Source organism: Panthera onca, chromosome A1 (genome assembly GCF_046562875.1).
Source record: "Panthera onca isolate mPanOnc1 chromosome A1, mPanOnc1 haplotype 2, whole genome shotgun sequence".
NCBI classification, from domain to species: domain Eukaryota; kingdom Metazoa; phylum Chordata; class Mammalia; order Carnivora; family Felidae; genus Panthera; species Panthera onca.
In genome coordinates, this window is record NC_138339.1 from 92,946,958 (window position 1) to 92,964,569 (window position 17,612).

General features: G+C 35.3%; 1 protein-coding gene across 10 annotated transcripts in view; it reads right to left on the reverse strand.

The window, feature by feature from the left end:
* The window catches only part of XRCC4 (X-ray repair cross complementing 4), a 317,922-nt gene extending 300,354 nt beyond the window's left edge, over positions 1-17,568 (reverse strand). For 8 of the 10 annotated variants that reach the window (XR_009611644.3, XR_013556174.2, XR_013556203.2 and 5 more), the window contains exons 1-2: positions 17,482-17,565; positions 3,612-3,760 (exon numbers count right to left, since the gene is read on the reverse strand). Coding sequence is in view for 4 of the 10 variants with exons in the window: in XM_060637753.3 (XP_060493736.1) it covers positions 3,612-3,750 (139 nt within the window). In the remaining 6 variants the exon portion in view is untranslated. Of the gene's footprint in view, positions 1-3,611; positions 3,761-17,481 lie in introns of all 10 variants that reach the window. The other 2 variants (XR_013556206.2, XM_078448372.1) reach the window with 2 other exon arrangements.
* Between the last annotated feature and the right edge of the window lie 44 nt (positions 17,569-17,612).

Here is a 17,612-nt window from a genome sequence, read left to right on the forward strand (position 1 = left end):
ACCACCTTATTATCCCATTAGGGATCTTGCTTTTTTGATGTTCATTTATTTGAGAGAGAGAGAAAGAGAGAGCACATGCGAGCAGGGGAGGGACAGAGAGAGAGACAGGATCCCAAGGAGGATCCCAAGCACGCTCTGCATTGTGAGTTGTAGAGCCTGAAGTGGGACTCGATCTCACAAACTGTGAGATCCTGACCTGAGCAAAAATCAAGAGGCAGACGCTTAACCAACTGAGCTTCCCGGGCGCCCCCTATTAAGGATCTTTGATGATATCACATCATGGACCTACTCTACTACCTTTATTAAAAATCCTTTGTCCACTGAACCCTGTCACATAATCTCCAAATAGGTCACTAAATATCAATGCTTAGGCCACATATAAGTAGATATAATTATGTGACAATAAATGTGTTAATAAAGTTTAATTTACTTTTCAATGAACTTTAAACGACTCTAGAGATGGGTAATATACGTTTCTCCTCACTGACTGAAATTCTTATAAAGGTCACATAATAGTCATCAATCATTAACCTACTTTGTGACTTAACTCTGCGATATAACCCTCTATAATGTTGAAGTGATGACAGACCACATGATAATTAGACCTCAAAACATTCATTAGATAAAACATTACTAATGGAAAAGAAATCAGTGAATTTAGTGTGTGGGAGATTAAAAGGAACCCCACATCCTTTTAATTTCACTCAAATGAAAAGAGAAAAAAAATTATCCAAATTGAAGGTTGCAGCAATCAAAAAATTGTACAAAAAAACAGGATGAGGTATAGGAAGGAAATCCATTTTCATGTTTCAATTATGTAATTGTTTCAATGTTCTTAATCATGTTATTGTCTATCTATAAAGTGCCAAACCAAATCATATTTATGTAATAAGCCTTAACTAAACATGGAAACAATGTTATATTATTTGGCTTGATACTTTGTCCCTGAAATGTACACAAGAAAATAGAAATGAATAATGAAAGATATAAAACATTTGTGAGATTAAAACTTAAATATTTTTGAAAATAAAATGACCATATATGGTGCATTATAAAATGTTCTGTTTGAAAGCCTGTTTAGTAAGGAAGCCAAAATGTTAACAATTCACCAAGGATACAGAAATTATACATCACATTTTTCTCACACTATTCATTAGCTGGAAAACAAACGGCAAAATATACTACATTTACGACTAATGTCAACATTAAATAAAAATATAACTGGAGTTTTCATTAAAAAACATGCTAACTCTAAAATAAATGGTTCTCTTTCTTTTCTTTCCTAGCAAGTTTTATATATTTGAGGCATCTTTTCATTCTCTCTTTCAAAGAATATCTATTGAGCATGTATTTTCTAGGCACTGGTCTAGATACTTCTAAACAATAACTGATGAATCACATGCATTCCTTGCTCCTAATTAATCTAGCCTAGCGAAACAATATTCATAATAATAGTATTAAGAACAACTGCCAGCATATTCTGTTTGACATACACAAAATGTTCCATAAATGTAAATTCAACTTAAATTTCCGGTTAAATCAAGATTTAACAGTTAATCAGAGTACTCGTTTATTCCCAATCCTTAAATAAAAAAAAAAATTAAAACAACATTTTATTGTTCTTTGCTTTGGTGAATGAAGTTTACTAACTAGATTACAATTTATATTTTCTTTTGATAATTACATCTCTTAAAGCATCTCAAAGTCATCTGTCTAATCATAACTTATTATACAGAATAAGCCATTTGTCAATTGTGAATATCGATGTTATAAAGAAAGTATTCAGTATTCCCTACATACAAGCAACCACTTCACCTAGGACCCATATCCTGGGCTGTGCAGTTGAAACTGCTCTCTCTCCAGATAACTGGCATTAACCTACTGCCATGATCTTCAACCCTATGCACCTCCTTTTCAAAACAGAGCTATTGTCACCTGGGTACACCTTTACCAGCATACACAGAACTAACCTGACAAGTTCTTCTGACTCATAAAAGGCAACAACTGATTTCTCTTACATAGAAATTTACAGCTGGGGCAACTGGGTGGCTTAGCTGGTTGATCATCTGACTCTTGATTTCAGCTCAAGTCATGATCTCAGGGTCATGAGATGAAGCCTTACATCAGGCTCCATGCTAAGCTTAAGATTCTCTCTCTCTCTCTCTCTCTCTCTCTCTCTCTCTCTCTCTCTCCCCCCCCTCTCTCTCCCCCTGTCCCTCTCCCCTACTTGCGCTCTTAAAAAAAAAAAAAAAAAAAAGGAAATTTACAGCTTAAATAGAGACCATAACAGGCACTGCAAACACTATCCTTGAAAATTCTTTATTTTAATAATACTTACATCAGCATTCCTTGCTGTCAAAAAAGGAGAATTAAAATAAATAAATAAACAAACTCTGCAAGTATAAATTCAGTTTGACTGCACTGTGTAACAGAATTTTTAACATCCAAGAAAGAAAACTTTACCATGTAATTTTAAAAGACGATATAATAATTACAGTAACAAGTTTTAGGGAAATATTTCAAAATTGATAGAAGATACAAATGGTATATAAATTAACATGACAAATTTATTTTACCTAAAACATTATTTACAACATAACTCTAGAAATGACTGTTACATAACTGCATAAATACTTTTTCAAATCTTTCAATAAAATACTTTAATAGAGTATAAAAACTGCTATATGAGCAAAAGATAATTCCATGTATTTTCACTTTAGACCTGCCATGTTCCACAAATAATTAATTGCAGGGCCATCAGACTTTTTAAAAGATCACTGCCAAACATAAATTAAAAGTCTATTTCATGAAGTAATAGCGAAAATACCACATACAGTTTGAACCTTGATTTACAAAATTTTACACCACGGATTCTGTTTTGTTTTTGTTACATATGTATGCATGTATACTAGAAAATAATTCAAACAATATAAGTGTGTGAAATAAAAAGCAAATCACTACCACCCCACTCCTCCAAGCCAACACAATCCCTTGGCCCAGCGAACCCACCTTCTTATGCCTCCCAGTATTTCCCTGGGGTCCTGAAAATACATGTATGTATAAAGTACTATTTATGTTTTGTATAAAGACATCATTTAAGGGGCGCCTGGGTGGCGCAGTCGGTTAAGCGTCCGACTTCAGCCAGGTCACGATCTCGCGGTCCGTGAGTTCGAGCCCCGCGTCAGGCTCTGGGCTGATGGCTCGGAGCCTGGAGCCTGTTTCCGATTCTGTGTCTCCCTCTCTCTCTGCCCCTCCCCCGTTCATGCTCTGTCTCTCTCTGTCCCAAAAATAAAAATAAAAAATGTTAAAAAAAAAAAAAAAAAAAAAAGACATCATTTAAAAACGCTGACCAACTCTAAGTATTAAGACTAAACTACTAACCAGAATTTACTGGGTTACATGCTTATTTATCTAGCCTTCTATTAATTATATAAAATGGCATTCAATCTTACAAATCTACACGTAAATTAGACAGCAATAACAAGTAAAAGCAATCATGCTCATTTTACCCAGTACCTACTAAAGAAACACTTTAATATGAAGTATCACTGAGGACTAAAAAATAGCACATTACTGAAATTTCACCTTTAAAAACTTGCTTTGAATATTACCTGTTCCGGTCCATGCTGACTGACCATCAGTAAGTGTAATAACAAAACCAGATGCTAGCGTTCTCTCCCAAGCAATTTGTAGAAAATGAATTATATCTGGTTCAGAAGCAAAACAAATTCTGCTTACTTTTCTTTCCATTTCTGGTCACCTGTTATAAAATAATTAAATTAATATTTTTGTAAGAAACTTTGGCTATCAAATAATAATGTTTTCTTTTTTTAATTTTTTAATGTTTATTTATTTTTGAGAGACAGAGAGAGACAGAACATGAGTGGGGGAGGAGCAGAGAGAGACAGGGAGATACAGAATCTGAAGCAGGCTCCAGGCTCTGAGCTGTCAGCACAGAGCCCGAAGCAGGGCTCAAACTCACGAACTGTAAGATCATGACCTGAGCCAAAGTGGACATTTAGCCAACTGAACCACCCAGGCACCCTAAATAATAATGTTTTCTATATTGGTCTCTCAGCTACACAAAGCACCAAGGAAATATTAGTAAAATAGAACACTGTACAATAGTTAACCAAGCATCAAACAGTAAATCATAGTTCTATTCAATATTGGTTTATAATTTTTACAGATAAAACAGAAGCCCGTAAGTGCCAAACAAGTTGCCCAAGTTGTGTGCTGAAAAAAAAAACTATGCTCACCAATATGAAGAGTAAAGACTTTTCTTACTAATCCCACTTTCATTTCTAATGATTAGAGGTTCTTTTTCTATGAATTCAAAAACCATTCTTCTGCTAATTTACTCTAGAATCTTGCCCAAATTGACCTCAAACTTACCAAACTGTGGTATGACACATATTTGATTCAAAGCAAATAACTATATTCCTTCTAATACTGGAATATCCCTTGACCATGTACACTTCATTAAGAGAGGCTGAAAGGAGCACTTTGGTGGCTCAGTTGGGTAAGCATCTGACTTCGGCTCAGGTCATGATCTCATACACAGTTCATGAGTTCAAGCCCCACACTGGGCTTGGTGCTGACAGCTCAGACTATGGAGTCTGCTTCAGACTCTGTGTCTCCCTCTCTCCCTTCCCCTCCCCCACTCGCACTTGGTCTCTCACTCTCTCAAAAATAAACATTGAAAAAATTTTATAAAAAAAAGAGAGATACTTAAGCTGTAGAAACCAACATCCAAAACAAAAACTATGCTAAAAATTACAAATATACAAAGAAAAAAACATTACAAAAAGAAAAAAAAAAAAAAAAACATTACAAAAAGTCAAAACCAGGAACAAAGCACACAAATTGCCAAAGATGAAAAACTAGAATTATTCTTTAATCACAAAGCATGAATCTCTTGCTACATGATCTTTAAAAAGCTAAAAAGAATTCTTGGGGTGCCTGGGTGGCTCAGTCGGTTGAGCATCCAACAGCTCAGGTCATGATCTTGCGGTCTGTGAGTTCGAGCCCCGCATCAGGCTCTGTGCTGTTAGCTCAGAGCCTGGAGCTGCTTCAGATTCTGTGTCTCCCTCTCTCTCTGTCCCTCCCCCACTCATGCTCTATGTCTCTCTGTGTCAAAAATAAATAAACATTAAAAAAAAATTTTGTTAATAAAAAAAAAGCTAAAAAGAATTCTTTAATCTTTTATTCAGGGAGAAGGGTACAAAATTTCTTCCATTTTTATGAACAAAATGTATATAACATGCTGTAAAAATCCAAAGTAAATTGTTAACTGACACTTTGACAACTGATTAGTAAGTTTTAACAAGAGCAAAATCTTAAAGCAGTTTTAATTCACCTTCTCAATTTAAAACTACTATATTCTTGGGGCGCCTGGGTGGCTCAGTCGTTTGAGCGTCAGACTTCGGCTCAGGTCATGATCTTACGGTTTGTGAGTTCAAGCCCTACATCGAGCTCTTTGCTGACAGCTCAGAGCCTGGAGAGTGCTTTGGATTCTGTGTGTGTGTGTCTCTCTCTCTGCCCCTCCCCCACTTGTACTGTCTCTCCCTCTCAAAAATAAACATTAACATTTTTTTTAATTTTTTTAATTAAAAAAACTATTACATTCTCATAAAGCATATTATTTTTCTCAATTAACAATTGAATATGAAAATACCAACAACTGAAATATGAAGAAACACCCCTTGTCAGCTCTTCACACAATTGAATATGAAAATAAAAACAACTCACTTTGTCAGCTCTTCACAAAACCAATTTTACTACAAATCTCTATCTTCTGGGAGTGGAGGAGATGCTTACTTATAGAATGCTAGAGCTATTCTATCTCACAGTAAAAAGCATAAGGAAGCAGGGCAATTTCCAGAATAAAAGAAAGAGTATCTAAAATTAAGAATGTAAGATACCTCTAAATTGATAAATTAACAATAATTCTAACTGCTACCTAAAGTGTACTCAGAGGAATGTTTATTCTTCTTCCCAGTAAGAGACAAAGTTTTAAAATAACCATACTTGAAGCCACATCAATTAAGCATGTTTGTGTTAAAAATATACAAATCTGTAGACTTGACTATAACATAATCACTGAAAAAATATAATTCTTTTTAAATATTTCATTTAGTCAAAAATTTTCCTACATTTAGGTTTTTTGTTTTGTTTTGTTTTGGGGGTTTTTTTGTTTGTTTTGTTTTGTTTTTTGCCTAGATGTGCTTACTTCTGAAATGCTTTATTCATTTGGGAATATTTTCTTTTAAATCAATTAGTCAAAACCACTTACCATGCAGCTAATTACCCACATGCTCTGTAATCCTTAAATTTGAAAATTACTGGAAAATGCATATTGCTGTTTTTCTATGCCATTCATTGAAAAAGACACATAGCTAAAAGCCTTACATAATTCTCATAGGCCTCAAATCCACAACTTTGGTTGGGGGAGGGTAACAGAAACTACTTATGAAGGCCACTTTTTGCCTCTAGAATTTATATACAAACACACAGAGGGGCGCCTGGGTGGCGCAGTCGGTTGAGCGTCCGACTTCAGCCAGGTCATGATCTCGCGGTCCGTGAGTTCGAGCCCCGCGTCGGGCTCTGGGCTGATGGCTCGGAGCCTGGAGCCTGTTTCCGATTCTGTGTCTCCCTCTCTCACTGCCCCTCCCCCGTTCATGCTCTGTCTCTCTCTGTCCCAAAAATAAATTAAAAACGTTAAAAAAAAAAAAATTTAATAAAAAAAAAATTAAAAAAAAAACACACAGATACACAAACTGACACTGATTATTTCATCTTAAATAAGCCTCAAGAACATGGCTATTGTTAGCAATTAATGTAACTTTGTGAAAAAGAAAACTCAGCACTTAGAATTGCTGATAAAAGGCAACTGGTTTCACTGGTATTTTTACCCTGGGGGGTCAAAAGACAAATTAATTATTGGCACAAAGTAGTCTAAAATTGATTATTTCAGATACTTCATCCTACTTTCACAATGATATCCAGGGCTTTAACCTCAATAATGTTAAAAAGACATTTAGGGATCAGATTTGTTTTAACATCTTTGAATTATTCATGTTTCAAATATTTTCCAATGTCTGGTCAACTCTAGGTTTTTATAGCTAAAACTAAATCAAATTATTTTAAAGATTCCATTATTTTATTGTACTCAGATTTGAAACTGTGGATGCTGTGAGTCACGTTTAAGCACTTACATATTAATAGCGCAAGTCAGTATCCTGTAAATACTTTGTAGTGAGTGCCTCAGTAGCCTCAGATGTCTTCTATCAACCGAGTTTTAATTTCCTGATAATATACTATTTGAACCACTTTTGAAAGAAATTCATTCTTTACTTACTGAGGTCACCCCCTCATTAAATATCAAATACAAAAGATCTAAAAACCAACCACAAAGCAGAAGAAAGGATGATTTGCCATGTCTTTTAAGATTCCTAAGGGCAAACCAATGATGTCTTTGCTTTCGCCAGCCCTATAAATGGGAATACTCAGCCATAGTTTTTCTGCCCCAAGAATACTTCAAGAAAGGGGTGGAATCCTCTTCAGAGGGACTGATTGATTAGGGCCATAAGAAAGCCTATGTTTTGTTTTCTAAGGGCACTAAAGGTCGCACTGGTATCAGCACCTCTCCCAGCCAGAGCCAAGGATCTAAGACATGCCTGCAGGTGGAAACAGTTGGGTCCCACCCCAATTTGTACATCAGTAGCTTTATTGAGAGCTCAGAACAGTTGAGAATTGAGAAGCTTATCTTTAGTACTTTGTGTCTCTGATACTTGGCTTCCTTCTTAGGAGACAAATAAGTTGTTGGCTGGTATGCAGTTGATGTGATCTACACTCTGAACAAATACCATTCACAGTTGCCTCTGAATAAACAAGACGCTTTTTAAATTAGTTTACAAAGAATTTTGTATGCCCTTTTGGATGCTGATAAGAAGCAGTGCAGAAGCCAACTCTCTTAGGTCAGCTCAAGTTAGTGACAACACTGTATCATTGATAACACCATTTTGAACTTGAGCTTCTTTTATTTTCCTTTATAGTTAAATTACAGCTTCTTTTCAAGCTGCTTGGGCTGCAGGTGTTCAAACTTCTGCAGCTATGCCAGATCAGAAGAGACTAAATGCATGTTTATAATGAAGCAATTAACTTAAGTGCCCCCTTGTTGAGAAAAGTAGGCTGATACCTAAAGTGAGTTCAGAATAAAGATTAGCACACAGCACATTGCCACTAAGAGTCTGTAATTAGATTCCTGATCATGTTATTTTGTTTAACCTTATTTTTTTCTTAAGGAGGAAAAGAAAAAAAAATGTAAATTGTAAACCAAAAGCATGGTAATAATTTTTTTTTAAGTTCTATCATATTATAAAAATTCAAGGACAGGACCAAATATATTACTCAATAAAAAGGAAAGAAAGGTTTATGTCACAAACACTGGGCTATTTACTTTTAATAAGACAAACGTCACACAATTCAGGAAAACTAAATGCAAAGAAGATCACTATTTTCCCATTTGTTTAGTATTTTTTTTAAAAGCATTGATTATCCATACTAATCTTAACAGAATTCCCAATTGAAGATTTTTTTTAATTAATAATTCATTCCTAGAATTTTCATTATTTTTTTCCTATAATTTTAATTAATAGCATGCCAGCACCTACCTAAAGGGTAAATTCAGGTTTTTTTTAAATCAATTTACCTTTAAATTTCCAAAGCAATTAAAAATATTAAGCTAACTTTCTATAGAAGAAATCGTTTCTTGAAACAATGTTTTCACGTTCCAGTTACCTAAACTTTAATGATAAAAAACATAATATTATTCAATATTTTTCTAATCATGACAATATTATCCCCATTCCAGTAATTTAGGAATGAAAGTAAAGTGACCAGCGGTCCAGGTTTGTCTGAGATTTTCCTGGTTTCAACACGGAAAGTCCATGTGCAGTAACCCTCTTAACCCCAGGCAAATTAGGATGGACGGTTCCCCAAGGTAAGAGTAAAATATAGCTAAGACTGTTGGCATAATCTTGTTCAAAAACTTGTAAAATACAGCTAAGTTCAAGTTACACAATAATAGTCTGATGCTTCAGAAATAAAGCATTAGAACTATAAAATAACTCTAAAAATTAAGGCATCTTTGCCATGGTCATAGTCCATTCTCAATTACCTCTCTCTTATAACTGTGGAATGCCAGCTGCTGCCATTCCAAATATCGTATTACTGCTCATTTCCTCTGCTTATCTTTTACAAACACCATTAATAATCATTAGTTTCAGTGATTCATTTAAAGTTCACTTCCTCTCCTTTTTTCTTTACCCAATGAACTAAGTATTTAAAAGCAATAAAAGTCCTGAATAAATTTCCCACATAAAATCTAACACCTCGATCTGAAATGCCCTGAAAATTGGACCCACGGTTCCAGAACTTCCTTTATCTTTATCAAATGGACACTCTTAATTACAAATAAACTTGGCAGAAAGGACGAGAGTATACTTATCATTTTGGAAACTTTCTAAACTTTCACAAGAACACTTCAGTCCTAATTGCAGAGTTTCATGTGAGAATGACACTTAACAGAACTGAAGAGATAAGATAATACCTGAAACACAGCATTAGCTAAACAACAGTCATTTTTTCATTAAGAACTTAGTAATTATGATTCCTTAAGCCTTGAAATTCTGACACCTCTCTTGTATTTTAATTTCAGAAGAGAGTGTTCCTATGAAATACCATCAGTTAAGCATATATACAGTCTATCCTACTTGAAAAATGTGCTGCTCAGAAATGAAATCAAATTAAACACACTTTCTGGAAAAAAATTGGACTTGCACTGTCCTTTTTCCCCCATTCACAAACCCACCATTTACTTACAGCTGTACCCATTTATCTGCCTACTTCCAATGGCAACCAGACCATGAATAATAAGATTGGGGTACAAATCAGAGTTAAACCTGAAAAAAAGATCCCTACAACATATCCTCAACTGGTGACACTACCTAATTCAGCCATACACAACTATTCAGGAACTATATGAAATTGCCAGTATTTAACAATTTTTAACTACAGAAAAAAAAAAAAAAGACTTCACATGGTTCAAATGATAGTAAGTTATAAACAACCCATTCCTAATTGGATGAATAATTACATATTTATTTTCAAGATAAAAACAAAAGAGCAAAAGATGAACAAGCTGATAACTGTTGTGCTAGGTGATGGGTACACAGGGATCTATTACTCTCTCAAAATTATTCTCTCAAAATTTTTAAATTTTTTCACAGTAAAATGTTTAAAAAGAAGAGGGTTCAGTAAGTATTATTTGACCATCACGTTGATTATGTTGTGAAAGAGTACTTTTGTAAAAAGAGAAAACATCATCTATTAGAAAGATATTCTTAAATATACAACTTAAATATGTAATTTAACACTTCAAAACTTAGGACCCTATTTAAGAAGCAGTGAACTCAGTGTTGACTCTTTAGTAACAGTCTTTATGTGATAAGCATTACACCAGAAATACTGGTATGTCATGCACCAATGACTAACTTAGAGATGAGCACATGATTCAAGTCAGGACCACAAAGACCAGTGAAGCTCAATTCCAGGACTTTGGATATACATTCTTCTCTACTGGACTTGATGTTCTAACACTGCAAGCTTGAAGCCGCTGACAACAAAACCAACAGAACAGAAAGTGAAACTGAGGTGTGGGGAGCAGCTCAGATCTGATTCCAGGGGTACCAAAATCTAGGTCTAACTATAGATGGTTCAGGTATGAGGCCAAGAACGTTGTTTTAGGCTTTGGAATCAGTCAGACTTCAGTATGAATCCTCACTGTCATTCCTTGGTTGTGTAGACTTCAGCAAATCATTTAATTCTCTAAACTTCAATTATCTCATACCTCAATTATCTCATACATGCAAAATAGCTGTAAGTCAGCAAACTGTGTATTCCATCAGTGACAGGAGTACCAAACTTTGGGAAACATTAAACTTACAATATTCAACATCAAACAGCAAGTTTTACACTTTCAGCTTAATACGCTTACACTCTCATCACATCTAAAACACATGACATTTTGAAAAGACTGGGCAACTTTGTTATCACTACATGATAAATAATCGGTAACAAATGGTTCAAGAAGACAACTGGTCAAGGAGCCAACTTTGCATAATGGTCATAATCCTAATGATTCTGGGGGGGTGGGGGGGAGTATATTCAAAACAAAGGTTCAAGTCTTGGTGACACTGCAAAAATACGTTTTCCAAGTTTTAAAAATCACTAATTACTAAGTCTAATGCTTTCTCCTTAAAACTCAACAGCTTACCTCAAAGTATCGACAAATGATCTCGGCAAGAGGGATCAAAACAATTTAAATTTTAAAATTTTTTCTCTTCCATCTTTACTACACTGAAAAGAATAGATTAAAAGCCTTTTATGGACCTCTAAATACAATTTGCTTTTTTATGTTTATAAGATCTTTATAGAAATAAATGTAACTCCTGGCAAAATATACAACCTCAATTATACTTTGCATCCATTCTTCACAATATAAACATAACAGTGTGATGTGGTTAAATGATTCAATTACTATATAAAAGCCATCAATCTCTGTTATAAGAAAAGCAACAAGAGGGTCAGTCTTGATACCCATAGTTAACGCTCTTCTAGGACTGTTTTAGGACTATCATTCAAAGAATGCTCAGTTTAACCTTTTTCTAGACGTCTGCAAAACAGATGGAAGATTGTTTGTATGGTTCCAATGACTTGGAAAGCTTCAAATGTCTCTTTACTTTGCATCAAATGTTCTATTACAGTGATATTCATATGAGAACAGTAGTGAACTATGACATTCAACCAAACATATCAACTTTACTTGCTCTTTATTCTCATTTTTCTTCTGAGACATAGTTGTCAAATAATAACAGAACAAATTTTCTCATCACATTTAAACTTCACAAACTTATGTTTTTTCTATTGCTAAATTCTCAGAGCATAAACTTCCCAAAAGTAATAGCTAAGTCTTGACTTGAGCCAATTTTTATAATAATGTGCAAGATGTCAGGTTGGTTCCCAAACACAGTATTAAGGCAAGAAATTTTGACTCAATTTATAGATGAGTATCATTGCACAACTAATTTATAAAATTATAAATTGCAACCATGCTGTCATTTTTTAAAAACATAAGTTAAGCCCAAATATGAAATTATATCAGTATGCTATTTTATATACCTACTATTTATATACCTACTATTTTATATCTACCTACAAATTACCAAAGAATTGTCAATATATTTTTTTTTAATTTAACTTCAAGTGCCCCAAAGTTTACACAGATGTTATCCTACTTTCTCTCAGCAGCTGTTCATTGGACATGTCCCTTATTTATTGATATACTGTGTTCAATGCTAGGGTCACATTTCTTAAACAGGAACTTGGCAACTTCCAAACTCTATGGTAAATATTGACATATCTCAGCATGTCAATATTTATACTGTCAGGACTCTGACGAGTCTCCTCAACAATGGGAGCATCTTAATTTCTAAGCAGCAGCTTGCTTCTGTTCCAATTGAGCAAGGTCTTACGTTATTCAATATCATTCTCACTAACTATTTGGATAAAATTATAAGTAAGCTAATAGTATCCTCTAACATAAAGACCAGATTGAATTCCTTGCTGATTTCAACATTTTGGACACTTACAGCGTTAGTAAAGTTCAAAGAAGGCACAAAATCAGGAATGCCTTCCAAGGAATATTTGTTTTTGATTACTTAATCCCAAGCCTAATCATTATTTTCATTCCCATTAATGGGGCTGAAAGCTGCTGAAGCCTTTTCAGAATTTATAGAGTTAAATTATCTCCTCTTCTGTTAGTACTAAAGGCTAGGCAACATTACAAAAAGATTGGTTTACAGACTGCAACAATGATAATAATATTCAGAGGAGAGTTTAAATTCACAATACTTACCATAAAAGGTAGTTGGAAGTCTAGCTCATTATCTAAGATTATACAGCATTTTAAATGCAAAATTAATTTACCTAATATGGGGGCCAACTATCAGAAATCATGTTAACAAACTAATCATTTTTAACTCAATCTTAACAGCAATTTCCATATCAGTGGAAGAAAATCTTTGCAATATCTTGAAAATAGCCTGGGATTTCCCAATGGCACACAAGCAAAAGTTTAATTTAAAGCTATTGGCAGTGCAGGCGTCTAGCAAAAGCATGAATGCCTCATGAGCAGTTTTGAATTCTAGCATTCCCCTTTGAGGCAACAAAAATCTCAACAGTGTTATCCCAACAAGAGCCCAGTTTCATCAAAATTAAAAATTGCTGACTATAATAACCCTCTGTTCATCTATTTCAGCCAGTGTCTTAGAAAAAAAGCACAACTCATGTTCTCATCAGCACTGGCAGCTTCACAAATGACAAGAAGCAAATTGCCCAGGACTATAAAATGCATTAACTACCTCCTACCTGTATAAAAAGAACTATTTTTCTATTATTTTAAGGACAGCCACCTTTTCCTAGAAAACACAGTTTAGCAAATAGAGTTAAATTTTATGCTCAGAAGATTTGGATTGAAATCACAATTCTACTGCTCCAAAGCTCAGTGACTTTGGTCACGTCATTATTATATTAAAACATTCACTGAATGCTCCCTATGTACCAAGCTTAGATATTCCCAAAATGAGTAAGACACATTCCCAACTCTCTAGTGAAATAAAAAAACCCAAAAGGAATTATTTTACAAGTTTGTAAAGTGCAGAGACAGGGTGGTACCTCCTCTCAAGAGTACATGTAAGCCAGCCTGACATTTCAAGGAAGGCTTCCTTGAATTACACCTGATATGAATCTTAAAAACTGAAAAAGGAAAAAAGGATAAGAAAAGGCATTCCAAGCACAAGAACTTGCTTGAGCAAAGGCTTGGAGGCAAGAAACAACATGATATATGAAAATGATCAACAATTCAGTGTTTCATGATGACTACAAATCAAGGATGACTAAATTCAAATAACCAGTCAAGTCCATTCATTTAACCAAAACATGCACATTTGTATGCATCAGACAGTGTTTTAGAATTTGGCATAAGGAAGCAAAACAGATAACAATTTTTGCCTTTTTAAAACTTACGGTTTAATAGGAGACAAACGATTAAAAACAAAAAAAAAACACGTAAAATATATAGCATGGTGATAAGCTATAGCAAAAGGAGAGGATAAAACAAGAGAAAACTGGGAGTATAGAGGCCGGTAGGGGAAAGGGGGATAGTTACAAAGCCTCAATTTTAAAGGTTTTATTTTCATTATTATTTTTTTTTTTAATTTGAGAGAGAGAATGCGAGCATAAGCAGGAGAGAGGGGTACAGGAGCAGAAGGAGAGAAAGAGAATCCTAAACTGACTACACGCTCAGCACAGAGCCCAACATGGAGCTCAACCCCAAGACCTGGGATTATGACCTGATCCGAAATCAAGAGTAAGATGTTCAACCAAATGAGCCACCCAGGAGCCCCTGCTTTTTTTTTAATTTTTTCTTTCTTTTTTTTTTTTTTAATTTTAAAGAGGCAAAGTTGCAATTTTTTAAAGGAAGTTGACATAGGCTTTCTTGAAAGGGTGATATTTGAGCACATACATAAAGGAGATGAAAGATTTAGTTGTTTGGATGTTTGGGAAAAAGCATTCCAAGCAGATGAAGCAGTTGGTGGAAAGGCCCTAAGGTAGCCGTGGGCTTGGTACACTGAAGAAACAAGGCAGCCAATATGGTTGAGACAGAGTGAGGCGAGGAAAGAATACCAAGGGTAATGGGAAACCAGATCATGTAGAGTTTTGTAGGCCAATGTCAGGATGTTAGCTTTTACTGTGAATCAAATGAGAAGTCATAAAACGTTTTCAAGCAAAGAAGTAATTTCACATTCCTTCTAATAAACTTTCTATTTTGGAGTAATACTGAATTTACAGAAAAGTTGCAAAATAACACAGAGTACCCATATATACCTGCCCCAGTTTCCTCTAATATTAACATCTTATATTACCATGGTGCATTCATTAAAACAAAGAAACCAACATTGGTGCATCACTACTAACTGAACTCTAGACTATTTGGATTTTACCATTTTTTCCTCTAATATTTTTTACCTGTTCCAGGATCCAATCTAAGATAACACATTGCATTTAGAATCTTACATTTTAATACAATTTCTCACCTATATTTTAAAAGTATCAATCTGGCTATTGCGTGTGAATAGATTGCAAAGAAGCAAGGAATGAAGAAACCAGAGAGACCAGCTAGAACTATTACTGTTAATCCAAGCAACAAATCATAATGACTAATAACAGACATCCAAGGAAGAGATGATCAATGTGCTAACAGCAGAAATAGTAGGAAATGGTTAAATTCTAGATATATTTTATGGAGAGAGTCAACAAAAGACTCACTGATGGATTTGATGGACTAGAAGACAAAGCAGGGTCAAGAACGACTCCAAATACTTAACTTTGAGCAACTGGCTGAACAGAGTTGCCATCAACTGAGGTGAGAAAGATTGGAACAGGTTTTGGAGGAAAAGGAGTTCAGTTTGTAACATGTAAGTTTGCAAAACCTTTAAAGAATCCTGTTATAGACAACAGGATACTTGAGTATGGAGTTCAGAAAGAGGGGGGGACTAGGAATATGAATTTGGGAGTCTTCAGTATACAGATGGTATTTGAAGTCATTAAGACTTGATGATATCAAAAAAAAAAAAAAAAATGTAGGAAGAGGAAAAGAACAGAACCAAAGACTGAGCCTTAGAACACTTCAACAATATGAGATCAGGCAGAGTAGAAGGAAGACAGAAAGAACAACCAATAAGGTAGAAGACCTTAGAAAGAAAACCTTAAGGTAGAGAACCTTAAGAAAGAAAACCAAAAGAGTGGGATGTCCTGGAAATCAAGTGAAAAAAAATATGTATCATGGAGAAGGAAGTGATTAATTGTGTTAAAGGAGGCTGATAGGCCTAATACAATAAAGACTGGGAATGATCAACACCTGGAGATCACTGGTGACAATAACAAAAGCATTTGGGGGAAGAATGGGAGTAAAAGCTACACTTTTAAAAAGAGGACTTCGGATTTAGAACATAAAGAAGTCTTTGGAGGATTTTTGTTCAGAAGAGAAATAAATAGGGTTAGAAGTGGAGAAAGGTTAAGAGAAGCATTTCTTAAAGTAAAGTAAAAGAAATAACATGCAAGTCAAACATGGGTCTTAAACTAAGGGCCATGGGGAAAGAATATAAAAAAGACAGGGGTGGGGGGGGGGGAAGGACAAAAATAAACAGAACACAAAGAACCTTAATCTTAAATTAGGGAGGCTATTGAGGGTTAGAGAAAACAAGCAGTTAAGTAAAACCACGGTCTTTTAACATACGCAACTACCAGTGTATTTTAAAAGGAAATCATACAAAAGGAAATCATTAACATCAATACTAGATACAAAATAAAAACGAGTGGGGGGGGGGGCAGCCTAGTGGTAAAAAGCAGTACCAATTTAATTCAAAAACCTTTATTGAGTTTCCAAGAACTATGCAACCTGAACACTTCAAAACACCTGTTTCTTTATCTAGACTATGCAAAGACAAAAACGGAGGGATAATAAAGCCTCATCAAATGGGATTATCAAAACTAGAAGAAGCTAGGGGCGCCTGAGTGGCTCAGCGGGTTAAGCGTCCAATTTCGGTTCTGGGTTCAAGGGTTTGAGCCCCGCTTCAGGCTCTGTGCTGGCAGCTCAGAGCCTGGAGCCAGTTTAGGATTCTCTCCCTCTCTCTCTCTCTGCCCCTCCCCTGCTCATGCTTTCTCTCTCTCAAAAAATAAACATTATTAAAAATTAAAAAAAAAACAAAAACAAAAAACTGAAGAAGCTAAATAATACTACTGATTAAAAGGGAGTACCAAAGAACTACTGAACTCAGGAAAGGGCAGTTCCTTTCCATTTGTTACTACAGAAATTTCTTTCCTGACCCAAAGGGACTAGTACACTTCAGTCCCAGATGAAACCCATGGACAGTTTACAAAGAGCTGGGAATTGGGAGAGAGAGAGAGAGACGCTGCCAGCGTTAGAAAAGCGTCCAACAGCCTACTTAACACAATACTCCAGATTCAAGTGTTTTCCTAATCCCACAACCAATACAAGGCTTTTCCAAGGCGCTCTTAATTCTAAATCCCTGAGGTGCAAAGGAAGAAACTGAAAAGAGGGCGTGGCAGATGCACGCCCTGTGCCCAAGTTTAGGGAACCCAGGCGTCCCCCAAGAGTCCGTAAACCGAAGTCTCAGGAGCATACAGTGAGAGGGATCCGAGCTGGGAAAAATCCAAACACCGAGTTCTACAGGGAAATAACAGACAACTAAAAATAAAAAAGAAAGCGAAACAAAAAAAGGACAGGACTACAGATTACTATTACTAAAATACGCAGCCCCCACTTCCGGACACTACCTCTCATTCGCTCCACTTCCGGTCTCCTCCAAAAGGCCCGCTCCTACAGACTGACGACCCGCAGCCAATGAGAGTGTCGTCCACTTCCGCAGAAGCGCATGACGTCTCTTAACTCCTGCCTTTTCCGGTTG